This window comes from Polyodon spathula, chromosome 11, assembly GCF_017654505.1.
Source record: "Polyodon spathula isolate WHYD16114869_AA chromosome 11, ASM1765450v1, whole genome shotgun sequence".
Classification (NCBI taxonomy): Eukaryota; Metazoa; Chordata; class Actinopteri; order Acipenseriformes; family Polyodontidae; genus Polyodon; species Polyodon spathula.
In genome coordinates this window covers 2,075,821-2,098,066 of record NC_054544.1, presented here as the reverse complement: position 1 = coordinate 2,098,066, position 22,246 = coordinate 2,075,821, and the positions used below count along the sequence as shown (strand labels likewise).

Below are 22,246 nucleotides of genomic sequence, written 5' to 3'. Positions count from 1 at the left end.
CCAAGCTGATTAATGAGCGCTGCTAAGGATATCATTTACACGTTTCTGATAAAAGAAAAAAGTCACCCTCTGGGAAAACAGCAGGATGTCCCACCAAAACAGCTTGATTTGTTTTGTAACTGCTGATGCAGAAGTTTAACAGTATGATGTAATCAGTAGAAATGTGCAGAAACTTCCAACTATTATTCTAACATATGCATGCATTTTAAGTTGAGGCCCACAGAAACTTACAGTAAATAACGGATTAGATTACCCAGCTGGGTTCATTTTACTCTTGCCATATCAGATTTTCAGTTTTAATCGTGTGCCCCATCTCTCCCTGTATAGATAGAAACACTTGAGTGCAGGGCCTGACAGTCAATATTTGCCCCCCCCCCCCAAATATGTACAAATCTGGAGTCAATTTTGTGATGCAAATGTTCAAAATGTTAGTCTCAATTAACTGGGAACCAATAACAAAACAAACATAGCTGCAACAAACCCACTGGGAATATCTCAATTGGAAACTCATGAGCTTACATCTTCCTTTGCTTGAAAAAAAAGTATCATCTTAGTCTACGAAAGAAACATTTGGACAAGTGTCTTCTTGACTGGGGCTGTATTTGAAATCTTGGGAGTTAAAGAAAGTTTGTTCACTACTCTAAACTGTACGGCTAAACTGTCTGCTGAAGAAGCTAACAGTCAGTCAAATTGGGTTTAACCCAAAAGAATTTTGTCTGAACTTTTTTTCGTACTTATACCTATCATTCATCTAATTTGGGATATGTCACACACACACAGATATATAATATATATATATATATATATATATATATTATATATAAGATATATATATATATATATACCATAATTTGCCAGCTTACAAAGAGCACTCTGGTTTATACAGTGAAGTGTCAAACAGTCCAATGCTGTACAAATCCATGTCCAGCATTTTTGGTTTGGATTTGGGAGTTGTTGTTAAATCATATTGGCAGCTTATCAATGAATGGAAACTTTAGTTTTTGTTGCTGCTGTTCTTTAAGTTTTTACACTAGGCTATTATACTGTTCTTAATGGATTTTTCAAATTCATGAAAGTATTTGTACAAAAAAAAAATACACCAAACTTTGCAGTTGATGATATATACAGCATATATTATTCAAGGTGTAAACTTGAAAAAAATCCACACAAGGTTATTCATCAAACTTGATTTCTGTGTTACTGCAGTACATTCTTAGTCATTATTTTAAAAAGGTCGCCCTATTTCTTATGTCATTTCTAATATGTATTTTATTTATGTAAAAAAAAAAAAAAAAAAAAGCACATTTTAATGTAACTTGTGTTCATCGTTGTGTTGTATTTAAACTGCAAAACTGCAATTGAGCGGATATGTTTTGTAGAGGGCTGCAGAACTAGGCAGGGTAGGTGCAGAATATGCAGAGATGGTATTTGTCAGACAGCATGGAGCATACCTTCTCAGCATCAGCACTTTCTCATGAAAGGTTGACCTTGGATCTGACAAACACCCCCCCCCCCCCCCCCCCCCCCCCCCCACCCCCACTGATTCAGGTTTGCATAAAAAAAATAAAGAACAAATAACAAAACAAAAAAGAAAATGCCAAGGTTTGTAATGCTTTTGCAAGCAGCCTGCAAAAACATAAATGTGCTTATGTTGACCTAGCCAGGTGATGGCTGTCCTATTACAGATAGGGTTTGTAAATGCCACTGTACTGTGTGTGTTTTCTTTTGAGCACAAGAACATTCAGCTGCAGCAGGAATTACCCTCAAGCAGTACAATAAAGATTTATTGTTTTGTTTTGTTTGTTTCTTTGTTGTTAAACAGTACTTGTTAATATTCACAAGCAGTCATTTATTCTACAATAAGGTATTTTAGCTTCATTGTGATTTGGCACATTGTCTTCACTTGGACGCTGCACCGTAATTTCTCATGAAATTTCTTTCACTTTAAAATTCACCAGTTAAAAGTGTTGCATTTTTTTTAAAATTATTTTATTTATTAACAACAAATAACATCCTCCTAGCCAATTCTACCCAGTGGCTTGAACGGCTAGCAATAGCAGAATATTTTATACTGCAGACTGTAGCTGCTAGAATATAACCTAGCCATAGTGAAACCAAGCAAAGTATTGAACAGTAAATACTGGCTGCATAGAATAGCATTTGTATTTAAAATCAATAAATAAAATTATATGATAATTATCATTAATCTTTATTCCAATTGGGTGCAGTGATCCTCAAATGTTTAACAATGGTGTCGTGACATTTTCTGTTAGCCGATTTGGATTCATGTTGGTTCAAAGTTGGGGAATGGGGTGTATCTGGGATGTTATTTAGAATACTAGTCTTTGCACTTTAGAGGATCCGTTGTTTCTCTAACTGGTGACTGACGTTTGCTGCTGAAATCTACACTGACTTACTGTAGCTGGCAGCGAAAAAGGACTGCTGATTCATTTTGTGTTTCAAAGTGAGTGTGCCTGAAAAAGAAAAATACAACTGTTAATCATCTACTCTGCTGTAATAACAATACATTCTACATATACAGTATATATTAACAAATGTGTGCAATGTGTTCTAAAGAAAAAACAAGATACAAAAACTGGTAAAAGAAAATCAAATTGTGTATTATATATAAAGACTATTTTGTTAAATACAAGAACATGTGTTATTCAGCAAAAAGCGTTGTGTATTTCTTCTGCATTGTTTGTGTATTTAATGAGAGGGATTTCTCTATGTTTTAATACTGCTATCGTTAATACAATTATAGATGTCTATACAATAATAGAAATGGATATGGACAGATGAACACATCTAAATACAGGATACTCCACAAAGCTTAGTGCCGAATTTATTGACATGAGCGAGGACGGCCGACCAGCATGGAGCCCTTCTTCGCTGTTGAGTAGCTATTTCCGAATCAGTGTTACTTTCTTAATCATTGATCAGGATAAATGGTTAGGAAAGCTTCACACTGGGGAGGGACTCCGTCCTCACTGCTGGTATTTGACGTGTAGAAACCCACTTACTGGCCTTACCAGTTCATTTAAAAATAACCAATGAGACAATCAGAACTCAGGAGCAAATAAGAGAAAAAAAAATCATAATTTATGCTTTTTTTTTTTTTCTTTGATAATAGCATAAAACCAGTGCCATTTCCTTTGAACTAGAATTGTGCAAGATGAATCCGTACAAGAGGGTTACGGTAACATTGAAGTCTCAGTACAGAACGGAAATAAAGCAAATCGCTTCCCCGTTTTTCAAGAGGTGAAGAGGTCTGATAACACTGCGCCATCCCCTCCCTTTTCTGAGCTCCAATTAATCACAACTCTGAAAATCTTCCACTCCATTCACTGCCTCCGCCTTCCTTTCGGCTAAGTTGGAGATGCAATTTAAAGCAGAAAGTTGCAATCAATAGCAAATTAGGAGCATCATATACATAGAAAGGCTCTCTCTGGGTCCAGGCAAAGCAATGCCTCTGGGGAGACAGAAGGCAAGTGATGTGCAGGCTTCCTCAACAGTGTCAACGAAGCAACAAGCACTTGGGTGCGCTTTTCACAAGAAATCGACACAACTGGTGACTGCATGGAGGAATGAATTGCTTTAGTCTTACAAACTCTGAGAAACTGCTTCTCAGTGATTTACGGTAGAAGCAGCACTGAACAGCACACATTAAAAGGGGTACAATGGGAATGCAATTGATGAAAGAGAGGATGGTAAAGAACAACAGCAACACCTCAGAGGAATGAGATCCATATCCCCAGACATAGCAAAAAAGACAGGATACAATCAGATTTTATTTTGTTTTAAATCAACGCTAATTTTTTCTTATTGACAATGCCAAACAAAAGCCACTTACATCTTACTGTCATACAAAAACACAGCACTCAAATCACACTTTTTATAAACTCAAATTTTATAAAAAGTCTGAATAAAAAGATTTCAAATTTCCAAAAATCTGAACTGTGTAAAATGACAGAATTTTTCACTTCTATACCATGGATGTTCAGCCTCATTTCATACATGCTTATTTAAATACATGTATATACATGCATACATTTAATATTTACATAGGTAAGTCATGGAGGCAGGGAGTGGAAATACCTCCCAGTCCATGTTGATTAATCTAGGGGAACTTTGGAGTTCTGTTGATTGAGCCAACATTACAGAACAAGCCGTGTTACAAGTACTATTCACATGTCATGGATCAAAAGTATAACATAACAAATTCACACCCTGTGCAACCAGAACCCCACCTGATCTTCACAATTACAATCCAAGGGCTCCATATGGCATCAGGACCTATCCTAAATACTCACTGCCAAGAAAATGAATTTCCATTGTGGCAGCAGGAAACACACAAGGAAGAACGTTGCAGTTCCTGCGGACGGTGAGATTATATATACCGGCTCCATCACCCCTCTAAGCTGCTGGGCTCTGGTACAGGCAGGAACTGGAAGGCTGCGCTGCAGTGGATGAGCCAGGAGGACGGGGCGGACCACACTTTGCCCATGCGAACCCTCTCGGGGCGGGCACTGGCTCCGGGCTCATACACTATGTACTGGGTGCAGAAGGACTGGTCGGACTTGGGCGGGGCGTGGTAAGCAACCGTGTTGATGGTCTGCGTGACGTCGCTGTCTGGCTTGGGCTGTCGGCAGAGGATGTGACCCCCGCCCTCCCTCACCAGCTGCACCAGATCCTCCTTCGGGGGTTTCTTAAAACAGCCCAGGAAGTAGAAGTGACAGCCGTCAAAGAGCCGGGGCAACTGGAACAACAAGAACAGGTTTGTTTGGATAGGTCTCTTAAGAAGGCAGTGTGGTCCAGTGGTTAAAGTCCAGGGCGTGTAACCAGAAGGTCACCGGTTCAAATCCCACCTCTGCAACTGACTGACTCACTGGGTGACCCTCAGTAAGTCACTAAACCTCCTTGTGCTCTATCCTGCAGATGAGATGTTAAATCAATGTCCTATTGTAAGTGGCTCAGCATATAATGCAGTTAACAGCCTACCTCTGTAAAGCACTTTGTGATGGTGGTCTACTATGAGAGGCACTATATAAAGATATTATTATTATTATTATTATTATTATTATTATTATTATATAGAATTGTCACTGAACACTTTGAAGTGTTAAGGAATACAATATTGTACTTTACATATTCCTATAATATCCTTTTCCGATTTTGGGATAATCACTATTGCTTTCATATGCTATTCACATACCATAGGTCATTTATCAACTCTTAAATGACAGCAAAGAGATTCCTCTCCAGATCCTAGAAAGATGAATTTCACTCTGAACTGTTTTTCCTCTTTAGACTAACCTGCAGCTGCTTCTTTCACAGCATGGTTAATACAGCACTGATATACAGTCCTGTGAATAATGAGGGGTAGGGGCTATTGTACTGTCCTCTAGAGGTACTGAAAAAATAAAGAATTAAGAAATTGCATAACCAATCCATAGAAAAATAAAAGTTGAACAGACATGTTCATGCATTAGGTTTTTCCAGCAGCATTTCATACAGAGGTTCTTGTTCTCCATCATCACCCAAATTCACACCACCCCAACCCGCAGTTTAGGTGTCAATTCTTCCTACAGAACTTCCTTCTGCTAGCTGCCCAGATTGCAACGAGCAACGGGATCACTGACCATCTGCTCCTGGTTCAGCCGGCCGCGGCGCGGACCCTCGGCCACTTCGTACTCCTGCTCCGGTACCTGCTCCCCAGCCTCCAGACAAGCGGTCACCCCTGAGGAGAGAAAGCACAAGGCAGCGAGGTTCACTCTCCCAGGCTTTGCTGAAAGATACAAGAACACACTGGAGCTGGACCGTTCCTTATTGAAAAGTGGCTTGAAGCACAGCAAAGTGCATTTACTTACCATAAAGCTTAATCTGATTTTAGCATAAAATTGGGATTTCATTAACATTAATAATAATAATAATTAAATTAATTTAATTAATACTCAAATGCACTAAATAAATGTAAAACTTCAGCAAAGCTGGGTCAATGAGAAGTCGAGTACAGCTTTCCAGCTATATCTAGATAATCTTATGGTAGAGCCCAAGCTACAATGGGAGGATTTATTTGTTAACCTGCCCAGTATATTTTGAGTTAAATAGCTTTATTAAATCAGCACCTAATGGACCGATTATAGTGGCATACTGTATAGTGCATACAGCAGCTTCCCAGGTCTGACAAGACCAAAACACAGGACTGCAGGCCCAACATGTGCATTTGGGATGACACAGAGCCTGGCACCTGACAAGCACACCAGCAGTAAGCGTCTGGAACAGTTTCACCTCAGTGACTGGATTTCACTTAAACCACCTCTGCCAAATACCCTCATTTGCAGTGGGTAAATAAGACATCGTAGCCTGCGCCCCAAAAGCCTATGTCCTATTGCCATTTCAATATTTTTTCCTAAAGCTTGCATGCCAGTGCTCTGGTTTTGCATAACTTTTCAGATTTCTTTAAATAAACCGCATTACAAGTATGGAAGTTATTCTTACAGCTTAAAAAAAAAAAAAATGCTTCACACAAAACAAATAAACCAGCTGGCTTTTTACAGTCAACACAATTTGAAACCCTGGTAATCACAGCATGCCATTGACTACAGGACATACAGAGAGGGTCCCCTCACTGAACACTCACAGAGAGGGTCCCCACACTGAACACTCACAGAGAGGGTCCCCTCACTGAACACTCACAGAGAGGGTCCCCACACTGAACACTCACAGAGAGGGTCCCCACACTGAACACTCACAGAGAGGGTCCCCACACTGAACACTCACAGGAGAGGGTCCCCTCACTGAACACTCACAGGAGAGGGTCCCCACACTGAACACTCACAGGAGAGGGTCCCCACACTGGAGAGGGTCCCCACACTGAACACTCACAGAGAGGGTCCCCACACTGGAGAGGGTCCCCACACTGAACACTCACAGAGAGGGTCCCCACACTGAACACTCACAGGAGACGGTCCCCACACTGGAGAGGGTCCCCACAGTGAACACTCACAGGAGAGGGTCCCCTCACTGAACACTCACAGAGAGGGTCCCCACACTGAACACTCACAGAGAGGGTCCCCACACTGAACACTCACAGAGAGGGTCCCCACACTGAACACTCACAGAGAGGGTCCCCACACTGAACACTCACAGAGAGGGTCCCCACACTGAACACTCACAGAGAGGGTCCCCTCACTGAACACTCACAGAGAGGGTCCCCACACTGAACACTCACAGAGAGGGTCCCCACACTGAACACTCACAGGAGAGGGTCCCCACACTGAACACTCACAGGAGAGGGTCCCCACACTGAACACTCACAGGAGAGGGTCCCCACACTGAACACTCACAGGAGAGGGTCCCCACACTGGAGAGGGTCCCCACACTGAACACTCACAGAGAGGGTCCCCACACTGGAGAGGGTCCCCACACTGAACACTCACAGAGAGGGTCCCCACACTGAACACTCACAGGAGACGGTCCCCACACTGGAGAGGGTCCCCACACTGAACACTCACAGGAGACGGTCCCCACACTGGAGAGGGTCCCCACACTGAACACTCACAGAGAGGGTCCCCACACTGGAGAGGGTCCCCACACTGAACACTCACAGAGAGGGTCCCCACACTGGAGAGGGTCCCCACACTGAACACTCACAGAGAGGGTCCCCACACTGAACACTCACAGAGAGGGTCCCCACACTGGAGAGGGTCCCCACACTGAACACTCACAGGAGAGGGTCCCCACACTAAACACTCACAGGAGAGGGTCCCCACACTGAACACTCACAGGAGAGGGTCCCCACACTGAACACTCACAGAGAGGGTCCCACACTGAACACTCACAGAGAGGGTCCCCACACCGCTCCCCCCACTGAACAGTAATTCTTTGTTTTTGCCACACTGACATACTGTGTATGGCCATTGCAGTCATGCAAGCCTAGCCCTAATCCTGTTTGACCTGCACAGGGCGCTTCATTGGTACCCGTGCTCCTGCATGGTATACTGTAGGAGGATGTGTTTGATTCATCCCTCTGTTGCACGAGGAGTCTAGCAACAGCCGTTGACGGCACCATAAACTCGACCTTTATCATGAGATGAAAGGAGCAGCTAAGCTAATTCAGGTTAGCATCAGTGGAATTCCCATCGTCATTAACAAACTGTTTGAAAGAAATAAAACTCCAAGCTTTCCAAATACAGGACTTACTGTAACAGTCTTTTAATTGGAAACCTGTGACTCAGACAGATGGAAGGATGCTGTTAATTATAAACATTCAGATTCGGCATGCCCCAAAAGCTGTGAGCCGAACCCTCCTCCTGGGAGAGACGGAGGTGAACAGCGGCATCGAGAGCACAGAGAGCGCCGAGCCGAACCCTCCTCCTAGGAGAGACGGAGGCGAACAGCGGCATCGAGAGCGCAGAGAGCGCCGAGCCGAACCCTCCTCCTGGGAGAGACGGAGGCGAACAGCGGCATCGAGAGCGCAGAGAGAGCCGAGCCGAACCCTCCTCCTGGGAGAGACGGAGGCGAACAGCGGCATCGAGAGCGCAGAGAGCGCCGAGCCGAACCCTCCTCCTGGGAGAGACGGAGGCGAACAGCGGCATCGAGAGCGCAGAGAGCGCCGAGCCGAACCCTCCTCCTGGGAGAGACGGAGGCGAACAGCGGCATCGAGAGCGCAGAGAGCGCCGAGCCGAACCCTCCTCCTGGGAGAGACGGAGGCGAACAGCGGCATCGAGAGCGCAGAGAGCGCCGAGCCGAACCCTCCTCCTGGGAGAGACGGAGGCGAACAGCGGCATCGAGAGCGCAGAGAGCGCCGAGCCGAACCCTCCTCCTGGGAGAGACGGAGGCGAACAGCGGCATCGAGAGCGCAGAGAGAGCCGAGCCGAACCCTCCTCCTGGGAGAGACGGAGGCGAACAGCGGCATCGAGAGCGCAGAGAGCGCCGAGCCGAACCCTCCTGCTGGGAGAGACGCAGGTGAACAGTACCATCGAGAGAGAGCTGAGCTGAACCCTGTCCCCTTTAAGTCACGCATGTTTCACAATCCATGTCTACTGCACATTACGTTTTTGCTTCTCTGTCTCAGCAAGTTGGTCTGTCAACACTTGTGATTTACCACAGTACTTTTGTACTTACACTGAAACTTCAATATCCAGCAGCCTGTCAAGACCCCCAGAAGGCACTTCATACTACATGGCATATGGTCACCCGAGATGATAATATGGGTCACTGAAAAAGGAGGAAAGAAAAGGTTCTGAATTTTGTTTAAGCTGCAGTGCTGCTACAACTAAAGAAAGTATAAATGGCAAGTAAATGCTAAAACCCAAATTCAATAAAAAAATATATATACAAGCCTAACACCAACGGGACACAGGACCAGACGGGCTCCTCGCGCTGACTCCAGAGTACAGAGTTTTGGTAAAGAATGCCCTAACCAAGTTTCAGCATAATTGTAGAAGCAGTTATGCAACTGTAACAAATACAGACTGAGACACCTGCATCTTTATATCCCCGGACTCTCACTCAACAGCACTTCCTACACAATTTTACCAACCACAAAACAAAAAGAAGCCTGTTGTGTAACATACCCGAGTTATTGAACGTGTCGCTCTTCCCTACATTCAACAGCGTGGCCAGCTTGTTCACTTTGGATTGCTGCGCTCCTGTCAGGCCGCTGCTTAGCAACACGCTGCGTCTCTGGCTGACTGGGGCCTAAAAGAAAGGAAGGAATTCCGCTCAACAGTACTGCAATGTGACCGGCCGGTTAAACCCATTTCAGGCTTTACTGTGGGCTTAAATTGGTTTCAATCAAGCCCTTGGCCTATAGGATACATCTTACACTGCATGGCAAAGCCTGGAATGCCTTAAACTGCACTGGAATGTCACTCTTACCCGTTATCCATGATGCTAACTATTTCAGAATTATTATTTTTTTCCTACAAGTAAATTATACTTAGAAAGTACACCACCCCTTAAAAAAACATTATGTACTAAACTACTGCATGAATTGATAACGTGTTTAAGTTGTTTTGGTAAGAAATTTCTTTACTGTGCATTTTATATTCGAACCCTGCTGTTTAAGGAGTAATTAGCTTGGAAAGCCATTTCTACTGTTTTATTATATAGTGCCATTGATATCACTATGTAACACAATTTTTGTTCCTGGGTAGTAAGTGTTATTTCCTAATTGCTTATGCCTCAAAAGTATAGAACATGGCTATTAGTCCCCACAAACTTTGCTTTTGTGACCAGGACAGTGATATTTCAAAATATCACTATTTCCAATGGGAAAATGGGCAAATGTGTGTCTTTTCGTTCACATAAAGTCAGAAAAAAACAACATATGAATCCAAATTAACATGTATTTATACTAAAGTAATACAAAAATGACTACAAAAGATTTAGAAGTGAGTAGTTTTTCGAGATTTACAATTATACTGTATTTACAGTATAATTGTAAATCTCGAAAAACTACTTGCTTCTAAATCTTTTGTAGTCATCTTTGTATTACTTTAGTATAAATACATGTTAATTTGGATTCATATGTTGTTTTTTTCTGACTTTAGGTGAACGAAAAGACACACATTTGCCCATTTTCCCATTGGAAATAGTGATATTTTGAAATATCACTGTCCTGGTCACAAAAGCAAAGTTTGTGGGGACTAATAGCCATGTTCTATACTTTTGAGGCATAAGCAATTAGGAAATAACACTTACTACCCAGGAACAAAAAATAAATAAATTGTTACACAGTGTATTTGATAGTGTTTGAGATCATTCTGAGTGTTTTTGGGTTCTGTTGCTGCAAAATTAAAATTCCCTGGTACCTTGCCAAGGCTCTGGCAAGGGCGGTGTGGTGCAGGGATGGGGACGGGACCCTTGTGTGCAGCCAGGAGGAGAGCCCTCATCTCGTCCGTCTCTGCATGGTCAATGGGCCGCAGTCCGAAGATGTTCCTGTGAAAAGGGAACACAAAGGAATAAGAGATAATAACCACACAGTCCAGTCCATACATATGTGCTGCACGAGTCAGCAGGCAGTGCAAGTGAAAATACCAAGTACCACAAGAAGACAAAGCTGGTTTTAGATGCCATTTTCCAGTGGGCAGTGACAATAGAGATACCTGTCCTATGTGAAGAATTACTGCAGTAATGAGATCAGATTCAGCACAATTCACTTCTCAATAAGCACCCCCACTCTGTGACCCCCAGCCCTCATACACTGTGCTCATCTCCTTAATGAACCTCCTTGTTCAAATCTAAAAGAACACAATAAGTATTTTCCCCAAGCTGTCTGTCTTCATGAAAATCACTCAAGTAATTACACTCATTCAATCTATATCGTACACTGGGGACAGCTGTCTTTAAAAATGATCTTGCATTCGGTTTCAAATCGATAGACACTGCAACTTGTGGAACTTCAATGCAAGAGATACAACAGTATGACGACAACATATGCTGCAATTAAAATGGACAATGTATCTATAGAAGACACAAAAGATATTCACATCCTGAAGCACTGCTAGTTAAACACATGCTCATTTTTTAACTAGGTAAACCCCCTCTCATAGTCAGCAACACTATTTTGTTCCATCACCTCTACGCCATTTCCAACCATTTTCCATTCCTAAAGCAGAGTAGGCGGATAAAACCATGAACAGATAGTCAAGGTTAACACTATTATATAATTTTAAAAAAAAAGTCATACACCGTATATGGCTTCAGATATAATCTCTACCTAATCACCCCTTCATTATTAGTAATACTGCAATAAATAATCCCACAGCAAAAAAGTCTGGCCAGCAAATTCAATGCAGAGATCACAGTACTGACGAACTAAAGCCCAGGCAGGTACTGTCAGAAGTGGAGCAGGTTTCTGGTTTAGAGATGAACAGATTTTCTGTTTCCAGACTGAACTGGATCAGTCTGTACAGGTTGTTTATTCGATCTGGGTAGGGGTTGGAATGATGTGTAGGGCAGGTCACAGCAAACCAGCAGGATTTTTAACCTTGCCGGTACTGTGTGATTATCACACGATTGCGAAGACCCACTGTACACCATCACTTATAAAATAATGTAAAATCCTGTTTTTTTTTTATATGATGGGCTTTCTCTGTATAAATTTCACTTCAGAAAGCACAAAGTAAAAAAATCCTCATTTCTAACCTGCTGTCGAATCCTAAAATATTGCCTCCCTTCTCATTAGCACCCTGTGGAGTGTAAGAGGCACTCGAGAGAGAGGGCGGTGAAGTTTAATATGAATTGGAAACACTTGCAGGGAAAGCGCGCTTGGGATTGGCTCCAGGTGAAGTGGAGGAGGACATGAGAAATCATACCAAGCAATTAATTAAAAGAAGCACAAACACATAAATAAATAAAGGAAAAGGGTTTGGTTCCAGAGATTAAATGCCTGCTCCTAGGGGACAATTAATAGGTCCACTGGTCCATAAAATATTTAATTTGGATTCATGAAGTATTTTTTTTCAGCTACTGGAATGAAAAAGCTATTTGAGTATTCTGATGCGTTTTTTTCCCCTACCCTGAAGGATGTTCTTAGAAATGGATAAATGCAAAATAAAACAGGTAAATCTATAAAATGAACTGCATTAACACAGAGCATCTCTCACTGTCAGGTAGCTACCAACATGATGAATTTTAGCTGGCAGCCACCAAGTGCTCATTTGAGGATAGGCTACTTTGTCATTTTTTGGAGCATTTGTAACTGCCATCTGCCTGTTATTTTAATTGTCTAACTATATCAATACGGTAACTTACTTTAATTCTGTTCACCGCAAAAGTTAAGTCTAAATGTAATGTACAGCTTGTGTTCAGAATTTTTCAAAGAAAAATGTTTGTGGTACTTAATGGGTTAAGCTAGAATGACAGCGCCTCAGTGTGACCAAACGTTGTAACTGGGTTTGAGCATTTTCGATCAAAAGTTAATTCAAAATGTGCAGTAGAACCCCACTGTCCCAACCCAGTCCAAGGGTAATTAAACTACATTCTCAAGACACTTATTATACTTCACTCTATCCTTCCACTTTGTGGAATTATGGCCTACAGGCTATTGTTTTAATACCCCACCCAGGACAGGCAGGGGGAAATTCAGATGACCGTTTCCCAAAAGAGATCTAGAAACTAGAAGACAGCAGGCCCGACCGGTTCAATGAGTCCAATTAAAACAAAGTATATAAAGACGAACACATCCACATCTCAAACTACCCTATCCATATAATCCATCTACTCAAAGCAATACCCACCCATCCATCTATACACCACCCAGCACCCACTACCTATCCTTCCAGCTAGCTATTCAACCATCCATCCACTCAATGTGTCCATGCATCAATTTACAGTTCCATCTTTCCATGGGCACTCTCTGGCACACATCAGTCAGCCCCCAGCATTGCCAACGCTTCACTGGGAAAGGTTTACGGAGCAGAGTATTTAACCATTGGGAGCACTGTGCATGGCGTGTCTGCTTGTTTATTTATATAACATGCTGCCACTCTTCCTGGGACCTCAGTGAGACTGTGCTCATTCATGGGGGTACCAGTCTTGACCAGCTTGTGAAACCCAGCTGTCTAACTGGTACATTGTCTTGACGTTCAGTATTTTGTGACCTCTTCTCAGTTCTGGGAAATGACAAATCTGCAATTCAATTGCAAGATCTGTATTTGTATTGTTGTGACTTAAAAAGCAGGTACCTGTTACTGCCATTACAGAATGGACTCAGGTAGCCCACTGTTCTGTTCCCTCCTGGTAGCTGAGTTAGACATGACTGCCCCTTTGTGAACAGATTAGGAATAACTGGATAACACAGCCATATTTGGTATGATAACCTATGAGAATGTTGTCGAGTCCAGTTAGATCGATTCACTTTGGACAACATCCTACATGGACCTCCAAAACAAAGTGAACCCAAACAGTGAACAGAACGAGGGCAAGGCCTAGAGAACGGCACTATAAAAAAAGGAGCGGAGACATTTCACAAAATAAAATTAATAAAAACTGTTTATTCTGGCACAGGGGTGCCATTCTACAGCTCTGGACAAAAGTTTTCATCACTGAAAATGTTATTATTTGGGTATAATTAAAACAAAATTATTTGTATTTATATATATATATAAGCCATAATAGTAGTACAGTATTTTATGTTAGATTTGTCACAATAAATGTCACATTTATTAATTTGTCAGTATATGGAATAATTACAAAGTGGTATGCAATTCAATATGCTAACGTAACATTATTCAGCAGGTTCCCTTTGACTTTATGAAACAAAATTAGATAATTCTACAGAGCGATGCAAAACTTTTGTCCATAGCTACATGATTGGCTATAGACTCACAGCACTTCTTGGGAGGCTCCATTGCGCAGTAGGAGCTCCACGATGCCAGCGTGTCCGTTCTTCACAGCGTCGTGCAGAGGGGACTCGTTCTGGTAGCCGGTGGTGTTCAACAGCGCCCCCTGCTGCAGCAGCAGCTCCACCACCTTCACATGCCCGTGATTGCAGGCCTCATGCTGCAACATGAACAACAGCCTCATCTCAGAGCAGCTTCTACTTTCATACTTCACTCCAAGGTTCTTAGGGGATTTTTGTAATTTCCTGTGTGTGTAATTTAATTCCAGACCGCCAGTTATTAAACAACAGGGATTGAAATAAGTTTTACTCAGTTTAATAAGACACGCTTGAGTTTGTTTCCTATACACTGGATAATCAAGCTTGTAGTAAAACCTGGTACGGGTGAAACTGCTATGCAATAGGAGTCTTATTGCCATCCTTGAACAATCCCAAATAGTGCTTATATTGACTAGATACAGTACCAATTCTAATTCAACCATTTGGTTTCTTTATCTGGTAACTGTAAATTGTATGTCTTGTATCTTTATTTAATCTTAAAACACACCTGCATACAAGAAGAGAAAAAAGTCAGCTGACAAACACTCACAAGTGGGGTCCAGCCTGCATGGTCTTTGAGATTGGGATCTGCTCCACTCTCCAGCAGCTGCTCCACTGACGATACATCACCCTGGGGTGGTGGTGGGGGGAAAGGAATAACTCCTTAGTAAAGCATGTGGGGATTTCATGTTGGGTTTATATGGTTGTCACCGTGATGCTACCTGTGATGCTAGTGTTCCATGGTTTAAAAAGCCAATGTACATATACCAGTGTATATCTAATGAGTAGTCCCACTCCCCTCATCAAAATGCACAAGAATACTGCAGTAGACCTAATTATATTTGTTTCCTTCCCCCCCCACTGATCATATTAAATAAATAAATCAAATAAAAGCCATGTTGCTTCCTCACCCCTGCCATTAACTGCTGCCTGTAAAAAGAAATCCCCTCCCTCCCCCTCCTCACAGCCCTGCTGCAACCCTGAACAGCTGCTAAAGCTTTTTCCACGTGTCCCAGTTGATAATTACATTGTGAAAAGGACGCTGCAGATTACTGCAGAGCTCAACTTTCCAGCTAACCTCAGCCCAGCCCTTAATTAACAAAGATTTAATGAGAAAATGATGGTAATTACCAGGCTGGTATTGCAATTACAACTACAGGGTAACTAATGGGTAATTTAAAAGAAAACTCATTCCACAGTTCATGCTTCCAGGGACAGGCCTCTTGATAATCTGTCTATGTGCTACAGTGTGATAAAGGAAAGAAAGAGTCGCTGTACACCACTCTCTCAGACACCATGATGAAGCCCTCCCCCAGCAAGGCGCTTGCTTCAGTAGCCTTGGTACAGAATACACAAAGAATAGTAAAAGGCAACAATACCCAAAATGCTTTGCCCTTTTTATGCTGACTGCACGCACAGCTTCACACTCTTCTCTTTTTTCTTCACCGTTGCAGACTGGTGTAAAAACTTTGAAGTTATGCATGCAACTTAGCATGTACAATCACTAGCTGTTCAATAGGGAATAAACTGGGCTATTGGGCATTTACAACAGTAAATACTATATATAAATAATTTAGAAAAATTAAAAAAAACCTTGTGAAGCAAAACATGCAGGTTCTCAAATGGTGCATTAAGATGCACATGTCCCTCTTGGACAACCACCTTACCTTAATACATGCAAGGTGCAGCAGGGTCTCTCCTTTGTGGTTCTTCTTGGTGACTCCAGGGCTTGAATGGGGGATGGGAACACCAGGGGATCCTAGGAGACTGCTACTCTGGGACTTCAACAGAGGGGTGTGGGGAGAAGTGGGAAGGGCTCCCCCCAGATCTCTGCTGCTGCTGCTTCTTCTTCCTTTCCTGGAGGGGGTGGAAGCACGGGAGCTTTCAGGAGGAGTCATCTGGACCACAATCGACTCTGATGGGTTCCTTCTCTGGTTAGAACACTTCCTGGGCCTCTTGGGAGTGCTATCAACACTTGAATCCTGTACCTGTCTTGGCTGCTTGGTGGTTTGGCTTTGCAATGCGGAGGGGTTGCAAGACACTGAGCTTGACCGCTTGGGACTCCTCTCACATGTAGATGGCTGGGTCCTTTGCCCTAAAGGATCTTTGGTTCCTGGAGAACTTGGCCTTGGACATTCCTGGTTGGTCTCTTCATCACTGTTCCCCTCAGTAGCTGGACCATCCTCAGCCACGTTCTTTAAGATCCTGCCCATGTGTAAAGGTCCTGTCCGGGAAAACTTCTCAATTTCAACTTGAGGAACATCTACCTTGGGTTCCTCGGGTTCTCCAGCCTCCATCTCTGCAGAAGGGCTGTGGAGGACCTCCATGCGGCAGAAAGATACCACTTTCTTGGATGAAGGTTCATTGACCTGCCTTTCCTCATCAACCTCCTCCTCTTTCTCTTGTTTTTCCTTATTCTGTCTTTGTCCAGTCCTCTTCCTCCCGAATCCCCACTCTTGGTTGATGTCTTTCAGCCTTTTCTTCTTACTTGCCTTGGCGGCTGGCTTCCTTTTTGGTGCAGATTTTTTGGGGGGGCTCAAAGAGCCCTGGGATGACGAAGAAGGTGGAAAATTGAAAACGGATAAGTCAGCTGTGTCCGGTACAGCGCTGGCTACCTTGGCCCCCTCTTCATTTTCTTTCTGTTGCTGTGGATCTACCTCTGAAGAAGTCTTTGGCTTTTGCACCTTGCATCTCACTTTGCGGCTCCGTGGGCTGAACCAGATTTTAAAGTTCTTCTTCGGTTTGGTATTTGCAGTGCGCCGCGGACTGCTTGGCACTGGATTTGGATCCTTTGTTACATCTAAAAGGAGAAAAAAATATGGGAAGGGCACGAATAAAACAAATACTCTATAAGAGTGAAGCACCATTTATTTACAAATTGTTTTTGTGTACTACATCTGAAAAACATTAAGACACACAGAGAACAGTAATAAGAACTAGTTAAAGGGTGAAAAAGCCCTGATAATTGTGCCCAAATCGTCCATGAATATATTTCGTTCATATATCTATATCTGTCGCAAAATAATCTAAAATGCTGTGGTATGGGATAAAGCACTGCTCTATATTTGTTCAGATATACATCATGGACAGCTACTGGTAGCTGCATGAATGCTATTTAATGCATCTTGTCGTACTGTAAGTACTGAGAGGCAACAGAAGGCCATGAAGAAAAACTATTGGTCTCAACTGTTTGGTTTTGGGGGGGAGGTATAAATTTTCTTTTGTCTGCTGAAAAAAAAAAAAAAGCATAGATCATTCAGAACACATTAAACTCAGGTTAATTGCAGAGTGCTATGAAATGACAGCAGCTCAATCATTCAAGATACACAGCAAGGCTGTTGTAAAATATTTTATTTTCTCAATTAATATAAATAAACTGGAATGTAGCTAACAAAACAAACTGCAGCTACAAAAAAAAACAACAAAAAAACAAGATAACTGATGTCTGTTTGTAATTTTACGCTTCGTTAACTTGAAATAATTGCACTGTGTTATCACAGTTTTTAGTACATGCTGCCACCAAAGACAGCAGTGCCACAATTCTGATTTAATCCAAGAGAAGGTTTTTTCTTTTTTGAACAGGCACTAATGAAGTATATTTCAGCGTACAATTGAATAGGATTGCGAGACCCTGCAGTTTAAAGAAGCATTCAGAGCAAGCTGGACATACCTGCAGTGTCTCTGTGATTCACCAGCTCCTCCAGTTTGCTGCAAAGCTGCACAATGTTGTCTAACTGGCGATTAATGTGAATGTGCTTCACCCAGGCAGGAGCCTGACACACAGAACAGCCAGCACTCAAACACACGCCTGCGCATGACCTGGAAGCAGAGAGGGACCCGCATCCTGTCACTCGGTGTGACCGCAGGCACAATGCGTTGTAATATCAGCACAAGATAAATAAGCCCTCCAGTAACAGAAAACTCCATGCAGGTTTCATTCTGATTATTATTACTGGGTTTTTTTTTTTATGTCTTGTGAAACAGGTATTGCTACAAAATTACTAGGTGCCCCAGAGAGTTTAAAATAAGCTTTATGAAAAGATCTTTCTGCACTACAATGAAACAGTTTTTTTTTTTTTTCTGCTTCCCTTTGGTCTAACCATCCCACAACACTGCCTTTAAAACAACAGTGGCATTATGACCTGCATTGAGATTGAGCCCTGCCCTGCATAGCTGTTCCACCCATTCTAGGTTTCAATATGCGCTTGATTAGCCCCAGTGTATAGGTTACAAGCTCAGGTGCGTCTTAATAAACAGGAATAGATCAAACTGCTAAGCGATGGGAGTCTTATTCCCATCCCTGTATTACCTTATTGCTATTTCTGAATACCTGTAGTTTTACTAACTCTCCATGCACTTACCAACAAAAGATGTGCTCACATCCACCCAAACACACAGGTTCCTTGAGCAGACTTTCACTTTGGGAGGGAAAAAAGACAAACGGAAGGATAATAGTCAAGTCTGTGGAGCAAAGCATTGTCTGCGAGGGTCACAGAGAGAGCACTAACAAGAGCTCAACTAGAGTTGCTAGCATTGTTCAATCATCACAAATAATCGCTGATACAACTTGCTACGTTTCCTATAGTTAATGGACTATGGACTACTTAAGTTGTATAGTGTACAGTGCATAATCTTACGCTGAAATTTAAGTGCATTGATCTGTGTTAGATACAGCTGAGGAGCTATAGGTCAATTTGTGGGTTCTGAACCTTAGCAGAGGTCAAAGGTCATGGGTAATGACATTTTTTTATAGCACAGGTATGATTTCCTATGTGTTCAATATAAACCATGACTATCTGATCCCTAAGGTGCTAAGCCAGTTTTTAGTCTGACCTTTTGGAGAGGTCAAAGGTCGCAAGGGATGACATTTTTTCATACAGCACACATGACTTACTATACCTGTTCCACTATAACTTTGATCATATCGGCACGCCCTAGGTGATCAATTTTAAACGTTAATTCCAATATGGCCGCCAAATCATGTTTATTACGGGCCGCACAACCGTACCAGCATTGAAGAGCATACGTGCAACACTGTTCTTGTTATGGGTCATAAAAGTCGTTTATCAATTATCAATATGGCCGACAAACCATGTGACCAAAACACAGCATTTTGAAATCGACAGCACTTCACATTACCCTGTACTAGTATGGACACATTTATCTAAAATACATAGCGTTGCAGTACTGCAGATCTCCACTGCAGGTCTAAAAAAGTTAATGAAAATAGCAGACAAGTAAACTATACATCTAACCACGTTTGGAATCCTAACTTGCTGCATTATCCTAGTTCATATTGTATTTCACTATATTTGCACTTACCGTAAACTACACTCTATTATAAACATATTAAGCTTGCATTGTAACAAGGTGGTCCTGTAACCTATGCAAGTCGCCTTGGATAAAGGCGTCTGCCAAATAATAATAATAATAATAATAATAATAATAATAATAATAATCTTTAATTAAGAAAATTTCTGTAATTAAGAAACGTAATAACGCTGACAGAGTGATGCCAAGAATAGGGAAGCTGTTTATTTGGCGTCAGTCCGGTCATAAACAAAGTTACCATTTGGAGCAAAGCAGTAATCTTCGGAACCGCTCGAGAGATACTCGAGTCTTCGGCCAGAACCGAATTCGCGGATCGGGTTCCGAGCGCCGGTCCACGGACCCGCAAGCCGTCTCGTCCCCACAGTCAACTCGCAGCACAGTTTCTGTTCTCTGTACATCCATGTTTGGTGTACCCTATTATTTGACCATATGAATATCCGGCAGGATCGGCGTTCAGATCTCCCGCCAGTCTAGAAAAAGGAGGAGCGAGAGAAAAAACAAAACAAAACAGTGCACCGAATTCTCTAAACAATGAAGGCAACTTTACGCGCTGTGTAATTTAATGATAATCAGTTCCGCTGAAATTGAAATCAGTTGTCTTGCTGCTGTATGTTTTAGTACAGAGGCCACCAGGGAAATCGACGGCTTGCACTCCCCCAAACAATACTGTTAGGGACCGGGGAGATTGTTGTATATTAGTATTTAACGTAAAAGCAGGGGCATTGGAAAATGAATACTGCGGTAACAAATCCAAATGTTCGTTTTGCTGTGGATATGTTTTCAGTTGTAGAAACATGTATGTTAAATTAAAATTAATGGGGCTCTTTAGCATGATTTACGCTGATTTGGTAATGAAGGTTGAAATGTTAATATTGTGTGTTACGCAACACACTTTAGTGTAAATGGACAGTCCCTTACTTGGCCAATAATTCATAACAAATCCATGAATGTCTCCCTCTTGCGTCTCCGTCACGATGTGCAACACAACACAGACTATGTAGATCTGTTTGAATCCGAGACTGAAATGATAGATGTCTGTATAGGCAGGCCATTCACTGACAATGCTGTCCCGGTATGTTTAAACAAACAAAGAAATACAGGTGCACATCTCGACCTTGTCTATTTGACCACTTACGTGTACGTAAACAGGAAATGTGCATTATTTACACGACAGTTGCGTAAAATATAACAAGTATGCGTTGTAGCTATTTACCGTTTTGCTGTTTACCACATCCGTAGCAATATTATTACAGTTTTGTTTTCCCCCTTAATCCATAACACAAACCATAATAACAGTTATTATTATTGAATCCATAATAATTGCAGAGGGATTTTATACCTAGACTAATAGATGGGCTGCAGTGAATTACAAGGTTATAATTGCATCGAGGGGTTCTAGTGAAACAAACCACCAGAGCAAAGCTCCAGTGGTGTATGATGAATTCACCAGAACTCTGAGTATCATAGTGGAGTAAATCCGTATTATAGCATTATTTTGGAGTAAATAAGGGAGTAATTCCTTTAACCTGTACATCATGACTTTACATTATATAGAGAATTTCTTTGTACACAGATGTTTGAGACTGCATTATCCACCATAAATCTAATCAGAGCGAGCAATGACTGTTGCCCTAGTGTTTATTTTCGGTGCGCTAACATTTGGAAATTCAATCCGGTTTGACCCATATTTGATGATATCACAGCAAGGCTTTCTTTTATTAAAACAAGGTAACCTTTGGTAAAGAGTTTCTCTTTTTATGGTACAACTACTGGAGCACATAAAAGTGTCCGGGGTAGAAATTAATCTTTTCCAGGTAACGACCCTCAGAGTGTGATAAAAATCACAGTAAAGTCGCCAACAGCAGTTTATAAGACTCGCTGACATTTTATGACTGAACCACCCACCACTGAGCCTGATTCATCCTTATTAATCTTGCAGCTGCTGTGATTGATTCCTCGGAGGAAGCTAGGATGAGAAACACACAGAAGCAGAGGATGTGAGGATACAGTGAGTGGGGTTCAGACAGGGTGCTTTCTCACGTACTGGCATGTAGTGTACGTTGCACTCACTGTACTGGGCATTACAACTCATGCATACACTCAAGTTAAAGCTAACACACACCGTGGGTCATCGTTCTGGTAATGGCATGTTATAATTACTGATTTTAAGCTGTCAGTTGTCATCTTTCCCTATTGGTTACCTTTATAAAAGATTACCATGTTATTTTCTCATGGAATCTATGCTATTTTACCATGCTTTCCTCATAGTGTACCCTGATTTGCCAGGTTTCTAAATATGCTTTACTATACCTCACAGTCCTGTACTATGTTCACCTATGCTTTATTACACTTTGCTATGCTTTTGTAATGGTAAACTTTTCCAAGGGTACTAAGTGCTTTCAGTTGCTTTTGCACAGATCTAGTACACGCACTGGCTTTGTGAAGTGTAGACCTAAAGAAAGGAAAGGAAGTAAGCAAAGTGTGTGTGTAACAGGGGAGACCTGGACTGGTCATCTGACATAT

At 42.1% G+C, this 22,246-nt stretch overlaps 2 protein-coding genes across 6 annotated transcripts in view; one reads left to right on the top strand and one right to left on the bottom strand.

Annotated features, from left to right (window-relative positions):
- The window catches only part of vwc2l (von Willebrand factor C domain containing 2 like), a 22,754-nt gene extending 22,397 nt beyond the window's left edge, over window positions 1–357 (top strand). For all 5 annotated transcript variants that reach the window (XM_041263061.1, XM_041263058.1, XM_041263060.1 and 2 more), the window contains one exon: window positions 1–357. This exon is cut by the window's left edge and continues 225 nt beyond it. The gene's annotated coding sequence lies outside the window, so the exon portion shown is untranslated.
- A 3,097-nt stretch (window positions 358–3,454) lies between these two features.
- bard1 (BRCA1 associated RING domain 1) lies at window positions 3,455–20,373 on the bottom strand. The gene is made up of 11 exons (XM_041262848.1): window positions 19,962–20,373; window positions 18,754–18,810; window positions 18,063–18,211; window positions 16,060–17,192; window positions 14,943–15,023; window positions 14,342–14,514; window positions 10,821–10,947; window positions 9,582–9,705; window positions 9,130–9,222; window positions 5,643–5,740; window positions 3,455–4,759 (listed from the first exon to the last, which is right to left on the bottom strand). The coding sequence occupies exons 1-11, from the start codon at window positions 20,123–20,125 to the stop codon at window positions 4,409–4,411; spliced, it is 2,550 nt and encodes an 849-aa protein (XP_041118782.1). The 5' UTR covers window positions 20,126–20,373; the 3' UTR covers window positions 3,455–4,408.
- Window positions 20,374–22,246: the final 1,873 nt, after the last annotated feature.

What these genes read in the sequence shown, in the direction of transcription:
- bard1 (XM_041262848.1), bottom strand. Translation starts at nt 20,125, where the DNA reads ATGGATGTACAGAGAACAGAAACTGTGCTGCGAGTTGACTGTGGGGAC. An exon ending in ATGCAGGCTGGACCCCACTT is followed by an intron (nt 14,515 to 14,942) that starts GTGAGTGTTTGT and finishes TTCATGTTGCAG; the next exon opens with CATGAGGCCTGCAATCACGG. An exon ending in CTGGATATTGAAGTTTCAGT is followed by an intron (nt 5,741 to 9,129) that starts GTAAGTACAAAA and finishes TTCTCTCCTCAG; the next exon opens with GGGTGACCGCTTGTCTGGAG.